This window comes from Corvus cornix, chromosome Z (genome assembly GCF_000738735.6).
Source record: "Corvus cornix cornix isolate S_Up_H32 chromosome Z, ASM73873v5, whole genome shotgun sequence".
NCBI classification, from domain to species: Eukaryota; Metazoa; Chordata; class Aves; order Passeriformes; family Corvidae; genus Corvus; species Corvus cornix.
Window position 1 is genome coordinate 66,965,235 of NC_046357.1, and position 14,574 is coordinate 66,979,808.

At 42.8% G+C, this 14,574-nt stretch overlaps 1 protein-coding gene across 10 annotated transcripts in view; it reads right to left on the reverse strand.

Annotated features, from left to right (window-relative positions):
• The window catches only part of LOC120411478 (3'-5' RNA helicase YTHDC2-like), a 42,965-nt gene extending 29,559 nt beyond the window's left edge, over positions 1-13,406 (reverse strand). For 2 of the 10 annotated variants that reach the window (XM_039566691.1, XM_039566688.1), the window contains exons 1-6: positions 7,824-8,268; positions 6,978-7,068; positions 6,420-6,616; positions 4,609-4,808; positions 3,837-4,003; positions 3,479-3,495 (exon numbers count right to left, since the gene is read on the reverse strand). In XM_039566691.1, coding sequence (XP_039422625.1) covers positions 3,479-3,495; positions 3,837-4,003; positions 4,609-4,808; positions 6,420-6,616; positions 6,978-7,068; positions 7,824-8,253 — 1,102 coding nt within the window. In that variant the 5' untranslated portion in view covers positions 8,254-8,268. Of the gene's footprint in view, positions 1-238; positions 461-2,746; positions 3,228-3,478; positions 3,496-3,836; positions 4,004-4,608; positions 4,809-6,419; positions 6,617-6,977; positions 7,069-7,823; positions 8,583-10,832 lie in introns of those variants that run through there. The other 8 variants (XM_039566692.1, XM_039566693.1, XM_039566686.1 and 5 more) reach the window with 7 other exon arrangements.
• Between the last annotated feature and the right edge of the window lie 1,168 nt (positions 13,407-14,574).

The window sequence follows — 14,574 nt, forward strand, 5'->3', positions numbered from 1 at the left end:
GCTGGGATTTTCACAACATATTTAGGTTATGTGTATGATCTTGGTATCTCATAAAGTGGATGACCAAGACTCATGGCTGAGGTCTGTTCTGATTCTTGCTTGCTTCTGTTGTCTTTTTGCTGTGCTCTTTAGTTTGGGTTTTTTTACATTTTACAGTGGGTATGCACATGTCTGAAGGAATATGGAAGTTTCTGTCCTTCTCTGCTGTGTTCTGCAGGTTTTTTCTTCCCTACTGTGGATAGTCCATGCATGGAGATGGCTGGAGACAGAGAGCAACCAGCACAGGTTCGGCTGTACAGAGAAAATACCCAGCTAATTGTAATCAAATACATTCCATCCTAAGAAGCACTTCATGGTCCACCTACTTCTCTGTAGAAAGCTTCCTGTCAGCATTAGCTCTGCTGAAAAAACCCCAAACCTTCTCCAGCAGAAATCCTGTGGGCAAACAGGAAGACAAGCACTGTGGAAGATACACATTAAAGTGAACTCTAGTTTGCATTTCAGAAACTCTTTTACAGTGAATTAAGCTGAAGGTTGTCATGGATTTGAAGACCCTCATTGACTGTGATGATTTCTGGCTGGAAGGATTTGTTTATTTTGTTATTTAAGAGATTGTCCCTCTTTGTTTTTCCTGTGTGATGAGAATTGCAGAAATAAACTTCTGCCCTGCTCTGGCTGGAGCTGTGTGTGCCTCAACACTTTTCGCAGAGCATGTTCACATACCACGTTGTATATTTTTGCTTTAATTTTTAACAACAAAAAAAAAGACTTTTAGAGAAATCATTGCTAGATGGTGTGCATAGGAGTAAAGTTAAGTGCTTAGGAAGCCAGTCTTTCTCATTCTCCATCTTCCTTCCTTTTCCCACCTAAACCCAAATAAATTTAGTCACATGAAATATCTGAAACAGAGCTGACAGACACCTTGCTGGGCTCTTCCCCTTGCCTTTGCAGCATGAGGGCAAAGCAAGCACAGGTGATGCTCTAATGCCAGCCAAAACATGCTACAGCCCCTGAAAGAAGCAAGCAGTTTGGAGGCACCTAAATAAGCCATGACTTTTTAGGAGTTCTGAACAAAGCAACACTCTGTATTTGGGGGTGGATCGTGGTGGTTACTGCCCAGTGCTCCAATTTACTCTCTTGTAAGAGGAAGTGGGAAGTAAGAAAGCACAAGAGCCAGCAGATGGCTTATCTTTTTCCTCTTGCTGACCAAAGGAACAGCCTCTGACCAGTGGGTAAATCACTCCTGTTTTCTGATGAAATGCCCAGCAATCCCTGCCAGATTTTAGCTGCAGCTCTTTGACTCTCCACTCAGAAACCTGTGGAGGGAAACCTGTCTCTGATGCTGAAGGAGAGGACATCACTTACCTCAACCCAAAGCATTCAAGGTCCTTGGTATGTTGAACTCCCTTTAGGCAGCTAAAGCCAACTAATGCCTCCAAACAAACGACTATACTATTAATCAAGCAAGAGAGAAGTGAACTAAGCTGTAGAGATAGCTCCACCACCTTAACATTATTCCTTTGATTCAAGTTAAAACAACAGTAGTGTTGGCAAAAAGGGACCAGATGGTTCCTGGTTGGAAAAGTTGGGTCTGAGTCAGCAGGACCCTGGCAGCCAGGAGGGACATCCCTGTGCTGGGGGCATCAGGCCAGCATTGGCAGCCAGGCCAGGAAGGGGATTGTCCCTCTCTGCTCTGCGCTGCGGTGGCCTCACCTGGAGTATTGTGTGCATTTTGGGCCGTTTCCTTTTGTTCTTAACACCCAGCAGGAATGCACATATCTTCTCTTTATTCCTCTTCTTTTTTGTGGTAATGATGGAGTTAGATGTTACACATGATATCTAGCATGGAGAGATCTATGTCTTCTACATTTCCTACAAATTTTAATGCCCCCCATTAATGCTCTCCCTTCGCAGAAGCCAAAAAACATTGAAAGAAGAGGCAGAAAGTATTAGTTTTGCTGTGACAATAATGTTCAGGATAGGATGGACAAAGTAGAGCACTCTTGGTTCCATTGACTCCCTGTTCCAAGAAAGGTGTTTTAATGGCATGGTAGTACTTCAAGGCTGAAAACATTATTGAGACAAACATAATAACCCCCTTATTGGCCTACTAGATCTATGAAGAACTTCAGTTCTTCACAGCATGTGTCTGAGCTGTCAGTAGTGCTTATTCACTGAAATCAATCAGCTCTCCACGAGACAAGTAGTTATTCCCAGTTTTGAGATGAAGGCCACCAGTCAAAAAAACATAATATTTTCCAAAGGTAAAAAAAAAAGAAAAAAGAAAAAAAGAACCAGAGACCCTTCTCCCACCACTCCCTGCTGAGGAGCTGTGTGAGAGATTGGTTACGTGAAAAGGGACATATAGATTCAGGATATACAGATTCTTTGCAGCTTACTGATCTGAGAAGCTGGCTACGTGAGAACGGGCACATAGACCCTTGCAGCTAGCTGAGCAAGGTCTCATAAGACAATGCACAACACATCCTGTGTAACAACTGAAGTTACAGAATATTACATGTATCTTGCTCAGTAACTGAACCACCATTGAGTCTTACTGCTGAACTATGGGTTTATTTGCAGAGCCAGCAAGGTTAGGTTTTGGCAGCAAAACAATGGACATCTGTGGTTAGAAGGCCAGGGAAAAAGGCAGAACTGCTGACCACGAAAGGGGGTCTAAGGAGGGGTTTAGAATCAGCTTAGTCGACGTGAACCACTTAGAATGCGCCATTACGAAGAACCAAAAAGCTTCTTACTGTCCTCCACAGCTCTTTCTGGAAGACCATTAAGAAAACTTTAAAAATTAGACTTCTTTCTTACTATAAGCACCCCTAAACACCTCCACTCCAGATCTTTTCTGTGCACAGCTGGAAATATTGCCATCTCTCCCTTTTAGTGTTTCTCCGGAGTAAATGCATTGATTCTTCTCAAGATGGATTTTCTTCCATTTTCATCTGACTTTGCTCTTCTTCTGCCAGCACAGTATCCAGTATTCCAGACATTAATCATTCAGCTTATTTGTGATACATCTTCACCAGCTCTTCTAATCCCTTAATAGCCTCGTGAGCTTTCCCATGCACATTCCAATTCTTGTCTTGGCTTTGTTGTTCAAGCACATTCGTTTTCCTCAGCCGTGTGTTATCTTCGTTCATTCAAGCAACACAACCTTTTGCCACCTTCTGGTCACTCATATCCCAGCCGTCGCCCCTTCCCTGAAATGTCACTGGCTACACAGTGCAAAGATGTAAAAACCCGTTCACACTCTGCTCCACAGACAAATTCATCAAGTGACTGAAAGCTCTACTTTGACGTCACTTCATGTTTTGAAAGCTGAAGCACAGTAAACTTAACCCAAACTGGACTGGTAAATAATGCTCAGCTTCATCAGTCACTTTCCAATTTTGTTGTTCTCCCTTTTATGACCCATACCAACTCACACTGTATACGTTTGTTACAGCATGCTGGTCTTCCTACCTACCTTCAAAGCTTGCAGAACTTTGGGATCCACACACGTCAAAAGTAGAGAGGGGAAAAAAAAAGAAGAGAGGAAAGTGTAGACTTGATCTGAAAATCAGACAAGGATTTACATGCACACACTCCCTAGAAGAAACCAATAGAAAGCACTTGAAATTCAGTTCAGTATGACAAGCTACTACATGAAACGGCAAAATACAGGAAGAAAGCTGTCCTTTTCACTCCCAAGTCTTCCTTCCCTGCAATAACATACCCCACCTATGATTTATGGGGCTGCATCCCAAATATACTGCAGTTTAAAGGTACACAAGATTCACGATACCAGCACGAGATCAACTGACACTTAGAAGCACCATTAGTACCTGCTTTCCAACCGCAGCTGGTAACCAATTGTCTGGCCAATCTTCTCTCTCCTTTCTGCTGCCACCCTTTCAGCCACAGCAACAGCTGCTAAACGTCTCGGCTGAGTGCAAAACACACGACAGGGAGCTCCATTCTTGTAGCAGTCATCAAGGATAAACTGAGGGATCTGGAAAGAAGTGGTTCGAATTAACTTTTTGAGAAAGTCACAGCTTTCTCAGCACAGGGAAACAATTTAACTGCATCTCAGTATTACACGTTGCAACAGACTTTTCAATAGGATTATCACTGCAAATATACCTGAATGGGCATAAAATAAATTTCAAAGTATAACCTGTTTAGGGTTTTTTTTTAGAAAAAGTTGAAGTGTCTCTCTCCTGCTTCAGAGAGATCTATAGGAAAAAAAGCCCTGCAGATAATCTCTCATTTTAACACAAAAAATATATTACTCTGCGTACTAAGAACAGAACTAGCCTTAGAAGAAAAAGGGTTATACAAACATCACAGCTACTTTCCCTTCAATATTTTGTAATATTTTAATGAAAAAATTATATCTATCAGAAAACTGTGAGGAACCATTCATGCCTTTAGCACCTATCTGCTGGCTTAGTATTTCAAAAGCTAGAAAGTGAACTGGAACACAAGATTTTCAATCACACAGGAAAACAAAAGCCTTAAAATAGCATAGAAATATCCCTTACCACAAATATTACAAAATTGGCATTAGTTTAGTATAAATACTGTTATCTTTTTCATTTCATTGAGGAAACATACTTGAGTAGTTTTTCCCGATCCCGTCTCTCCTATAATCAAAACAATTTTATTGTCCTTTATTGTTTGGACAATTTCTTCCTGTTTTTCAAGAACTGGTAGTGATTGCCTGAAGGAATCGAACTCTGATTCCCCTCTTTTCACTGGGACCTGGGGGATACCGTCATTAAGTCGACCGCTTGTCTTGTTCAATTCTTTGTTTTCTGTGAAGAGAAATTAAGAATTTACTTACACAGACACAGAGGAAGGTCACTAAAACACTGCTCAAAAATTATACTTAACAATTAACCTGCCTGACTTTTTCTGCACCCCTGTGGGTAAAGTGACAAACCCGGCACACATTTAGAAGTCAGACTCATAGCAACACGTCCTGTTATGGTGCTTGAAATAGGCATTTTTCAGAATAGTTATTGCTTTCATAGGTATTTCAAACACAACCAGACTCTCCCAGAGCATTGCTCCATGCCAAAAAAGCCCACAAAGAGCAAAAGGAGAAAGAGAAACAAAACCGGAGAAAACCAGCCTGGTGTATTTTGGTGGCCTTCGTATCTGCGTGCACGTTTCACATCTGCAGTTTCCCTAGAAATACACGCTCACAGAGTTCAACCTTTAAGCTACTCCATGCATTTGCCCCAAATCGTATTAATCCAAGCGCGCCGTATCGGGGGTCCTGGACGCACACAGCAGCGTGGTGTGTTAGAAAGCAGTGCGTAAGTAGCCAAAAAACGTGCACATCTTCTGAGGGAGCTGCTTCAAACCCAGCACTGTAAATGCTACTCTGTAATTCCTTGATCATTATTTTCCAGAAGAATGAAAAGCTTGCTGCAAACTCAATGATACATATTTAACGTGATTAACAGATTCACATGCTAAATTACAAGCTCTGTTGTACCAAGACAAACACAGACTAAAAGATTAGGAGAACTAAAAATACATGCTTGAAAAGCAGAGAAAGATAAAGGTTAGACTCTTCATTAGCTTACCCCTTACATTTCTAAGACATTGTGTTTCAGTACTTTTATTATAGCTGCCCTCTGTTCATTAAACAATCCTATTAAACAACTGAAACAACTGAAAAAAGCAGCAAAGGAAGCGCTTTAAGAACAGACACCACATTATCAGAAATATTTAATTAAACAAGGCATATTGGTACAAGTGTTTTCTCTTCACTACAGCCACCTCTGCACACAGAAACACAGTATAGCTCTTCCACTCACAGCTGTTAAAGCAGTAATCTAGATAAAAGCGTTGCTTTCAGAAAAACCCCAACATTTTATCAGATGTTTGTCTTCAGTGAACTCCTTCATATCCTAGAAATCAAGAAGTCTGGACAGTAGTGTCTTAAGGATCACGTCTATTTTGTAGAGATCAAGAAACAAAAACTAAACTTCTTGCTTTGTCAAGTACGTGAATTTCTGTAAGCAGCACAGCCAACCTCATTCTTTCGTAAGGGTGTTCTCACACGGCATCACGGTAAGACCTGACTCTTCAATCCCACCTCATGGAACTTGTATGAAGCCACATTTCACAAATGTGCTTCCGAAAAGATTTGGCTGGAACTGGCTCAAAGATCCTAAATTAACTCAGCACAAGGTAGACATCGCAATGTGCGTGATACGACTGCCCAAGTTCCTCACAACACCAGTTATAAAAGACCTTGAAAGTAAAGAAAACTCATGTGTTTGTTTAAAGGTGTATGGTAGGGCAGGCAAGGGGACAGAACAGAAAGGGGCTTGTTTTGTACTCGGGTCGTACGTTGTTGTTTCGAGTGGTGTTGACGGACAAGTCCAAATCCGAAGACACGCTGAACGTACCAGATTCAACAGCACGGGCACTTCCTCGCTCTGTCCTTGGCAAGAGTTCCGTGCGTTCCTTGTTTGTGACGGGAAAGCTCTGAATGAGGCTCCGAACGGCGTGTTTCGTACGGAGAGCCAAGTCGCAAGCCATGACTGCATGTGTCAGCTCTGAGACATCCTTCTTCCTTACAGTCAGGTATCGATTTGCTCCTTTTCTGTCGGGGGGAAAAGAAAACATATCGTAGGAATAAGTGACCTACTCTAGGTTAAACTTTTATCTGTCAAGGTATGAGGTTCTATGCAAAACCTTTTAAAAAAAGCAGAGATCATGGTGAGAAGCCTCTTTTATGGACACGTGAAACCCATGAAGTATAAAAGCAAGCCATCTCAAAAAGCATGCCACAAGTTTTTCCAAACAAACAAAGATACTTATTTCTATGCCTACTTTTACACTTTTTTCTCTAATACTATTCCTTGCAGCAGAGTTGGCTATGTTGGAAACATCAATCACGCTATCATCAGTCATGAAATTCCATTCATCTGCACCCAAAAAATGAAAATTGTACCCCAACTTACCCTTTGCTTTTAGACACCAGTCCAAGAGACTGACAGAGCCGGTGAACAAATGCTCTTTCAGTACTAGTGAAACTAGAAGGAAATTCCATCTCTAGAATGATAAATAACAGTAAAAAAACAGTAACGATGCAACAGGCATTCTTGACATGTTATCCTGGTGTTACAGAATCAAAGAATTGTTAGGATTGGAAGGGACCTCTGGAGATCACCCAGAGCAACCCCCTGCCAAGGCAGAGTCACCTGGAGCAGGTGACACGGGAGCACGCCCAGGTGGGTTTGGGATGTCTCCAGAGGGGGAGACTCCACGTCCTCCCTGGGCAGCTGTTCCAGTTCTCTGCCACCCTCACGGATAAAAGGTCTTCCTCATGTTGAGGTGCAACTTCTTGGGTTTTACTTTATGGCCACTGCTCCTTGTTCTGTCACCAAAAAGTCTGGCACCACACTCCTGGGACTCATCTTGGAGATATCTATACGCATTCGTATAAATACGTATATTTATACGTATTTATACTCAGTCTCCTCTAGGCTAAACAGGTCCAGGTCCCACATCTCTCCTCACAGAAGAGATGCTCCAGACCTCTCATCATCTCATCTCATCTCATCTCATCTCATCTCATCTCATCTCATCTCATCTCATCTCATCTCATCTCATCTCATCTCGTCTGTGGCCTTTGCTGGACCCTGACCAGTGCTCCCTGTCTCTGTGCTGAGGAGCCCAGAGCTGGACACAGCACCCCAGCTGTGCCTCACTAGGGCCGGGCAGAGGGGCAGGATCCCCTCCCTGACCCGCTGCCAGCGCCCTCCCGACACCCGCAGGGCCGCCCCGGGCCGCGCCGCGCCGCGCACCCGCCTCGTCCCCGCTCCGGAACCGCTCCAGGGCGAGCTGCACCGCCATCTCCACCTCCTCGTCCACGCCGAGCTCCCTGAGGGCCTCGGCCCGGGCGCGCACCGCGGCGGCGGCAGCCGAGCCCCCCGCGGCCCCGCCGGGCTGCCGCCGCGCGACCCGCCTGTGTCGCGACATGGCCCCGACAGCGCCGCCACACGGCCCCGACAGCGCCGCGACACCGGCACCGATCGGCGGGCGCTGCTCCCGGGCCCGGGGGGCGACGCCGGCGGCAGGGCGGGGCCGGGCGTGCGTGGGGTCACCCACAGCCGGAATGGGCCCCGAACGGAAGGAAATCGGGTCTTTGCCCCGTTCGGTGTTGAAGCCCGCCCGTGTGCCGAGGCCTGTGCGTGGCCGTGACCAAAAAGTGGCACTGGTACCCTGTCTGGTCATAAATTACGTGATCTAATTGAATGGCACTGAACGTCGGTGTGGCGAGGGTCATCTCGGCCCTCAGCCTCCTCACGCTGTACAGTGCTACTCGCCCTCGATTTTGGATCGTCTTCTCCTGCTGCCCTTTGACATGAGATAGAAACGAAACCCAAACCTCTTGGGCATGACACAGGGCTCGGTATTGAAGGCTGCTGCTTTAGAAACATCATTAAGTCAGAGGGAGAGTACTTGGAAGAAGAACAAACTACTCCTCAGTTGTGAACTGGAGAATTAAATAAATAGAAAATAAACACCCACTGTCTGATGGAGCTGGCTGAAAAATAGCTCTTAAGAGACGTCTACCAAAGCTGTGTACAAGGCTCGCTTCAGCGTAATTCTGCACTGAGAGGTCGCACTGGAGCTGAACAATCGATCTATTATAAGGTTATTTTAAGTTTTTTTTCAGTTTTTCAGTTCAGCTATCTGCCAATGCATCTTCAACCAAAGTACATAATGCTAGCTCCTCATAGCTGCTCCTGTGACTGACAGAGCACATCTGATGTGCTGTCACCTCAGAGCACATCACAGTCATTATGGAAAATGAAACAGCTGACTAAGATGAGGATTCCTCTTACCATCTTTGGTATCAACAGTAATAAAGGAGAGCTCATAGCTCATTTGAAAGAGTCACATCAGAAATCTTTAATTATGAACCCAGACCTGTTACCAGTTTCTGCCTCTTAACAGCATCATCTTGCCTTCCTACAGAAGAAACCCCCATGATCCTGAAAAATGACTCCTCAAGCCCAGTTCTGCTCTCAATTTGCAATCCTGTAAATACAGCAGGGCACAGAGGTAACTGTCTGTTGGGTTAGCTCCCATTTATACGGCTAAGAGTGGGGTGAGGCCTGAGTGCATCCTGCATAACAAAATTCTTCATACATGCCTTGCTTCTCTTGCTTTTTTGACTCCCTGATGCTATCAGAGGGTGAAAAAATGGGAGAATGTAGTCACCCATGCATTGCCTGCTGCAGCCCTGCTAAACACTGAACTGCAGTCTGCACTCAGCATATGAAAAAACATGAGCAAAGACAGAATTGTGCTTGCCCAAGCTCTTAGACATGGAGGTTTATATAGACTCTTTAAACGTATTCTCTTAATAAAAATGACTGGCTGTGGATTTTCTTATTAGAATTAACAAGCTGTAAGTCTTTAAAAATTCAGTTTTCGTGATTGGCCTCAGAAATACCTTCTAATGTTTACTCAAAACAAATAACTCCTGGAATAAGAATTATTTCCTTCTATTAACATATAGCTAAATGCCCATGTATTTTTTTATAAGAAGAATTAAGAGGCAGCACAGTTTTGTGCAAAAACACATCTGCGTGTTTAAATACAATTAGGCATCCTTATTTTACCCTCCCTGGAGGCACTTCTATTATGTAGCAGGTTTTGCTGACTTTTTAATTTGCAGAATATTTCCTCTCTCGCAAACACTCCTATATTCCACAAAAGATGTCAGCTCTAAGAGAAAAAGAACTGCAAAGGAAGTTTATGAAACAATATTATCTATTACATAGTGTGTTAGATAGTGTCAGATTTGACTGCAAAATAGTTTGTCTTTTTGGGTTTTGTTTGTTTGGGATATTTTACAGATTTTAAGTGTTGTAAGGCTTGTTAGCTCCTGAAATATGATGCAAGGATTACTGGTGAGCTAATACTATTCTTTAAGGTCAAGTTAATGAAAGAGCACAAGATTTATTTCTCTTTTCAGTTCCTTGACTACAAAAAGTAAAAGGTATTGCAGTATGGGGGGTTTTTAAGCATCATAGTAAATTTGTAACCAGATAGCTGTTGGCTGCTATGATTATTAGTGATCCCATCAAATAAGTTATGTATTTACACACACTTAGGGAAGTAAGACTAATGTCAAATTATAAGGAGCAATACTGGTTTAATAAATTAACTGCAGTGAAAATGGGCATCTCTTGCTTTACTGCACACTACTGTATACACTGGTAGCTCCCCAGAACTTTGGCTGCTGATGTGGGCTCGATGTGGGTGATTGCCTCTGCCCCATTTCTGTAACCTCTGCTATCATCTGACAGATCATTTCTTATTTATCTGTCTTTCCACTTCCCTTATTCACTGCCATTTTAATTTCTTTTTGAGACATCAAGGAAAAAGCCTTTTGATCAGTTCTGTCCTTGTAAAACAACCTCTCTCAGGTCCTCACTTGCAGCAGTCCAGAGCTTGGGCTGTTGAACTTCCAGGGGAAAACTGCAAGCCTTAGTGCAGCTCAAGGCATGCACAGAGTTCGGCAATGTCTCCAGAATGAAGGCTGGAAAGAGCATGATTCCCAACAGGGTCAAATATACCCCAGTTCTTCCCACAGTTGTCTCCACTGCTCCTCACTCCTAAATTGAGAACCTGCAGTTTCCAGGGTGAGCAAATGACAGAGGCCAGGAGGGAGAGTGCAACGATCCTGTGCTAACAGATCTTCCTGTGTCTAGAACATGTTACAAAGGCAGCATGAAAACTGCAGGGATCCCATGTCTTGTGAGCCTGAGGGGCAGACTGAAGGCAGAAGGATTTCATACCTGTGATTCATGTGCTTGTCTCTGCTGAAACTGGAACTGCGTGGAACTGATGTGCTTCCCAGGGAGATTTATTGATCCAGAATGTAATTTCCTGTTAGAAAATTGTTTCACTGAAATGCTTTGACTAAAATAATACCTATGTTGCAGAAATTTTCTGGAGCACAGAACACATTTAACTATCGCAGTCATCAGCGGCCTGCAGAAAAAGGTTACTGAGGTTACCTCATGGTCACAGTCTACAAAAAGACCAGTTATCTTTACAAGTGCCCCCACTTTTTTCGATCAAAGTAGTATTTTGTTAACAGAGATACACCTTCAAATGATAGACTCAATAACAGATAGTGAAAATATTCAGTATCTTTATTTACACCTATATAGAAGAAATTAATGAAGGAAAATGAACTTCTTACTTTCTGTATCCGAATTGTGGATCCGTATGTAAGATCCAGGAGTAGCAACCTGTTTGAATAGGAGGGCGGTTTAGGATATTTTTGGAAAAAGGGGCAAACCTGTTCTCATTTATATTCATCATCACAAAAAGGTTGCACTTTTTAGGACAGTTTTACAAGGCGGTTGAGCATTTATGAAGGTGAAGAATGAGTAGGAAGCTTCTCAAAAGAGGCACTAATAGTCTATTTAGAAATTAATATTCTATCTAAAATATTTTCAATCCTAGCTAAAACATCTCAGTTTTGCAGATCACTCTTGGAGCAGGAGGAGAAAAATCAGAAAAATTGGCCTCACAAAAAAAGGAAAAAAAGTATTTTCTTATTTTCTTTTGAATATACTGTCTTAAGAGTTTTCAAACAGCTCTACTTGCTGAGAATTCCATGGTAGAGGCGGCACAAGACTTAGATTTCTAGATGGAGCTTTAAATCACAGGTCTGTGATGTGAAGTGGATCTAAACAAAGTAATGTGAAGGAGGTAAGACAGTGACTTCAGACACAAGATTTTGATGAGAATTGAACTAGCAATTTCCTAGCTAACCCATGGCTCTGTTAGCAGCAGATGCAGTTGGCTGTACACAATGATGTTATTTAAATAACATTCATTTGAACTGACATTAGATGTCTGTTACTTTAAATTTTGTTACCGTGAAGATCAATAAACAGAGATGGTCTTCATCTGAAGCCGACTGAAATACAGGATAATCTCTCCTTTGATACCACCAGGCGTTGCTTTTGATCGTCACCTACGTCAAAGTCTCCAGTCCGAATACCTAAGCAGTGGCAGCAATTAGAATAGCTAATTCCCCTGTCTGCCCTACAGCAACATCAGAAGTATGCATTTTCTAAGTTACCTCATAGAAAATAAAGTAGGTTTTTAGTTTCACTTCCCTAATTAAAAAAAAAAAAAAAAGGAAATAACTTATACTTAGCCCTTATATTGCCTGGGCATGGTTTCTATAGGCTAGGCACAGATTTAGGTCTGGGCATACCATCCGCATCTTAGTACCTTGGTATACATGTGCAAAGTCATGTGATGTGAGAGTACCTAGTGGCCAAGCCAGCTCCACCCTGGTCCCATGTCCCAGGCTGGCCTTTGTTGTCCCCAGGGAGGTGTCTGATACCCTGGGCTGACCTGGCTGGGATGGCTGGGTGGGTCCTGGCTGCCAGGCCCTGCCATGCCTTCCCAGGCAGCCCCCACAACCATGGATTGGGATCTGACCTGATCTGCAGAGGGTCCAAGGGATTAGAAATTAGAAGTTAAATTGTATTATAAATTCCCTACCATGCTACTTACAGACTGTACTAGGCTGACTCTGCTTGTAGAAATCCCGTGCCATTCTAATAATAAATTCTCTTCTATGTCAATCATAACATCCTGTTAGGAAAGCAAAGCTTTAGTTGTACCTCTGGTTTAGTGCCATCGTCACTCTGCCAATATCCCTAAGAGAACCCGTCTGTGTTGGGTGACAGTGTCACTCAGATAACAGTGTCTGTTCACCAAGAACCTCATGGAGCAACAGGGAACTTTTTAGCAAGTGTGTGAAAAGGGCTGATGCAGTATCTAGGAAGTTGAAAGTCCTGTATTGCACACCGTGGCTATCTTGCTCAAAGGAATATTACTAAATTAAAACTTCCTGCTTGCAAATTAAGATACTGTTTGTTTTGTTGGTGGGTTTTGAAAGAGGTTAATTGAAAAGTGCTATGGCTGAATGCTATCTAGAAGGAAATTTTTCTCTTTTTTTGGTCGATTGATTTTGGTCATTTGGCAGCTTTTTATGCAGAGTGACTTAAGCTGTTTTCTACTGCAAAAGCATTTATAGTTAAATGTCGAGAGGTTTACAGTGCTTTTCTTTTTCTATTGTTCAACACCTAATTTGAGGCAGACTTGACTTTCGGAGATCACGTGAACTTAAGCGTCCTGTTGATTTAGTGGAAAGTCAGAGAAGTCCAGCATCTCTGGAAATCGGGTGCCTCCTGCCCATCTTTCAGAGTTGTCAGATTTTGGGTCTATAAATGTTGGAGAAAAAGTGCAGCTAGTAGTGCTCCAGCATTGTTATTACCGTTTGCATCGACTGTCTGGTATGTGTTTATTTGCATTTGGAAATCAGGGCATTATGGAAAATTTATATTGTAGAATATAGATTAATATTGAAAAATTACAGATCCATTTAACTTATATGAAAAGACAAACAAACAAATACCCAATGGATTGACTGTTAAAATCCACAGTCTTAAATAGAAAACATACAAACTTTTCAAAAATTTCTTTTGAGAAATATCAAGCCTATTTTGCTACTCACAGCAGTTTGGAAGTCTCACTCCTTGCCCTCCTTCCTTGTTCTCTCTTCCTAACTTTCTAGGCACCACACACCCTCACAGCAGGGACACTTCAGGAAGAATTGTACTTTCTGCTGCACAGCACAGTCTGTGTTTTAAATGTGGGGGTTTTGCCATTTGAAGTTCACATTCTTGGCTGTAGGAGTGAACTGCCACCTAAATCACAGTAGGCACAGGAATGTGGCGAACTGCAGCTTAGGGCATTGCTTTCCAACTGATGTGATGCATCTTTTTAAAAAACTAGATGGGCATCACGGTACAAGCCAGTAAGCTCAGCTGGTTTTACAGTCTCGCATGCCGTACCACAGCTAGGATATCAGCTGTTCCTATCAGCAAGGAGGAACTGGTATGGGGGATTTGTTATCAGGGGAAGTCAGAACCCACTGCACCAGGTTTGCCTGGGACTGGTGCAAATGCAAAACAATTAACTACAGCTGATCCCCAGAAACAAAAAAGATAGCAGGAAAAATTCAATTCAACCAACTCAGAAATTATTCACAGTGAGCAGGGGGAAGATAAGGAATGGGTGAATTCCTCATCCACAGAGAAAGCTACTGTGTGAAGCATGCAGCTAAGATGAGAACAAAAGATGAAGTGTTATCTAGATTAGAGGAGAAGTGGGAGACTAGTTTAAAAAAAGGTGAGAACTGGCCAACTGTGAGGCTTAGCAGATAGCGTCAGGATGGAGAGAGGTTGTTCTTGGAGATTCTCATTGCTGTATTTTGGACCCGATCTTGCTCCATTGATATTGGTGGCCTTGTCAGGAAACACTGTTTCAGGACTCTGTAAAGAATCACAGAATCAAAGAGTATCACAAGATGACAGGGACGCAGACGAATACATCGCGTCCAGCTCCCTGTGGTTAAGAATTTTCATTCTTAGTAAGAAGCAGTTACTGCGTTTGCAGAATGTGTGCACGGATTCTTGTCTGTGGTATTGAACAGCTGGTCTATGG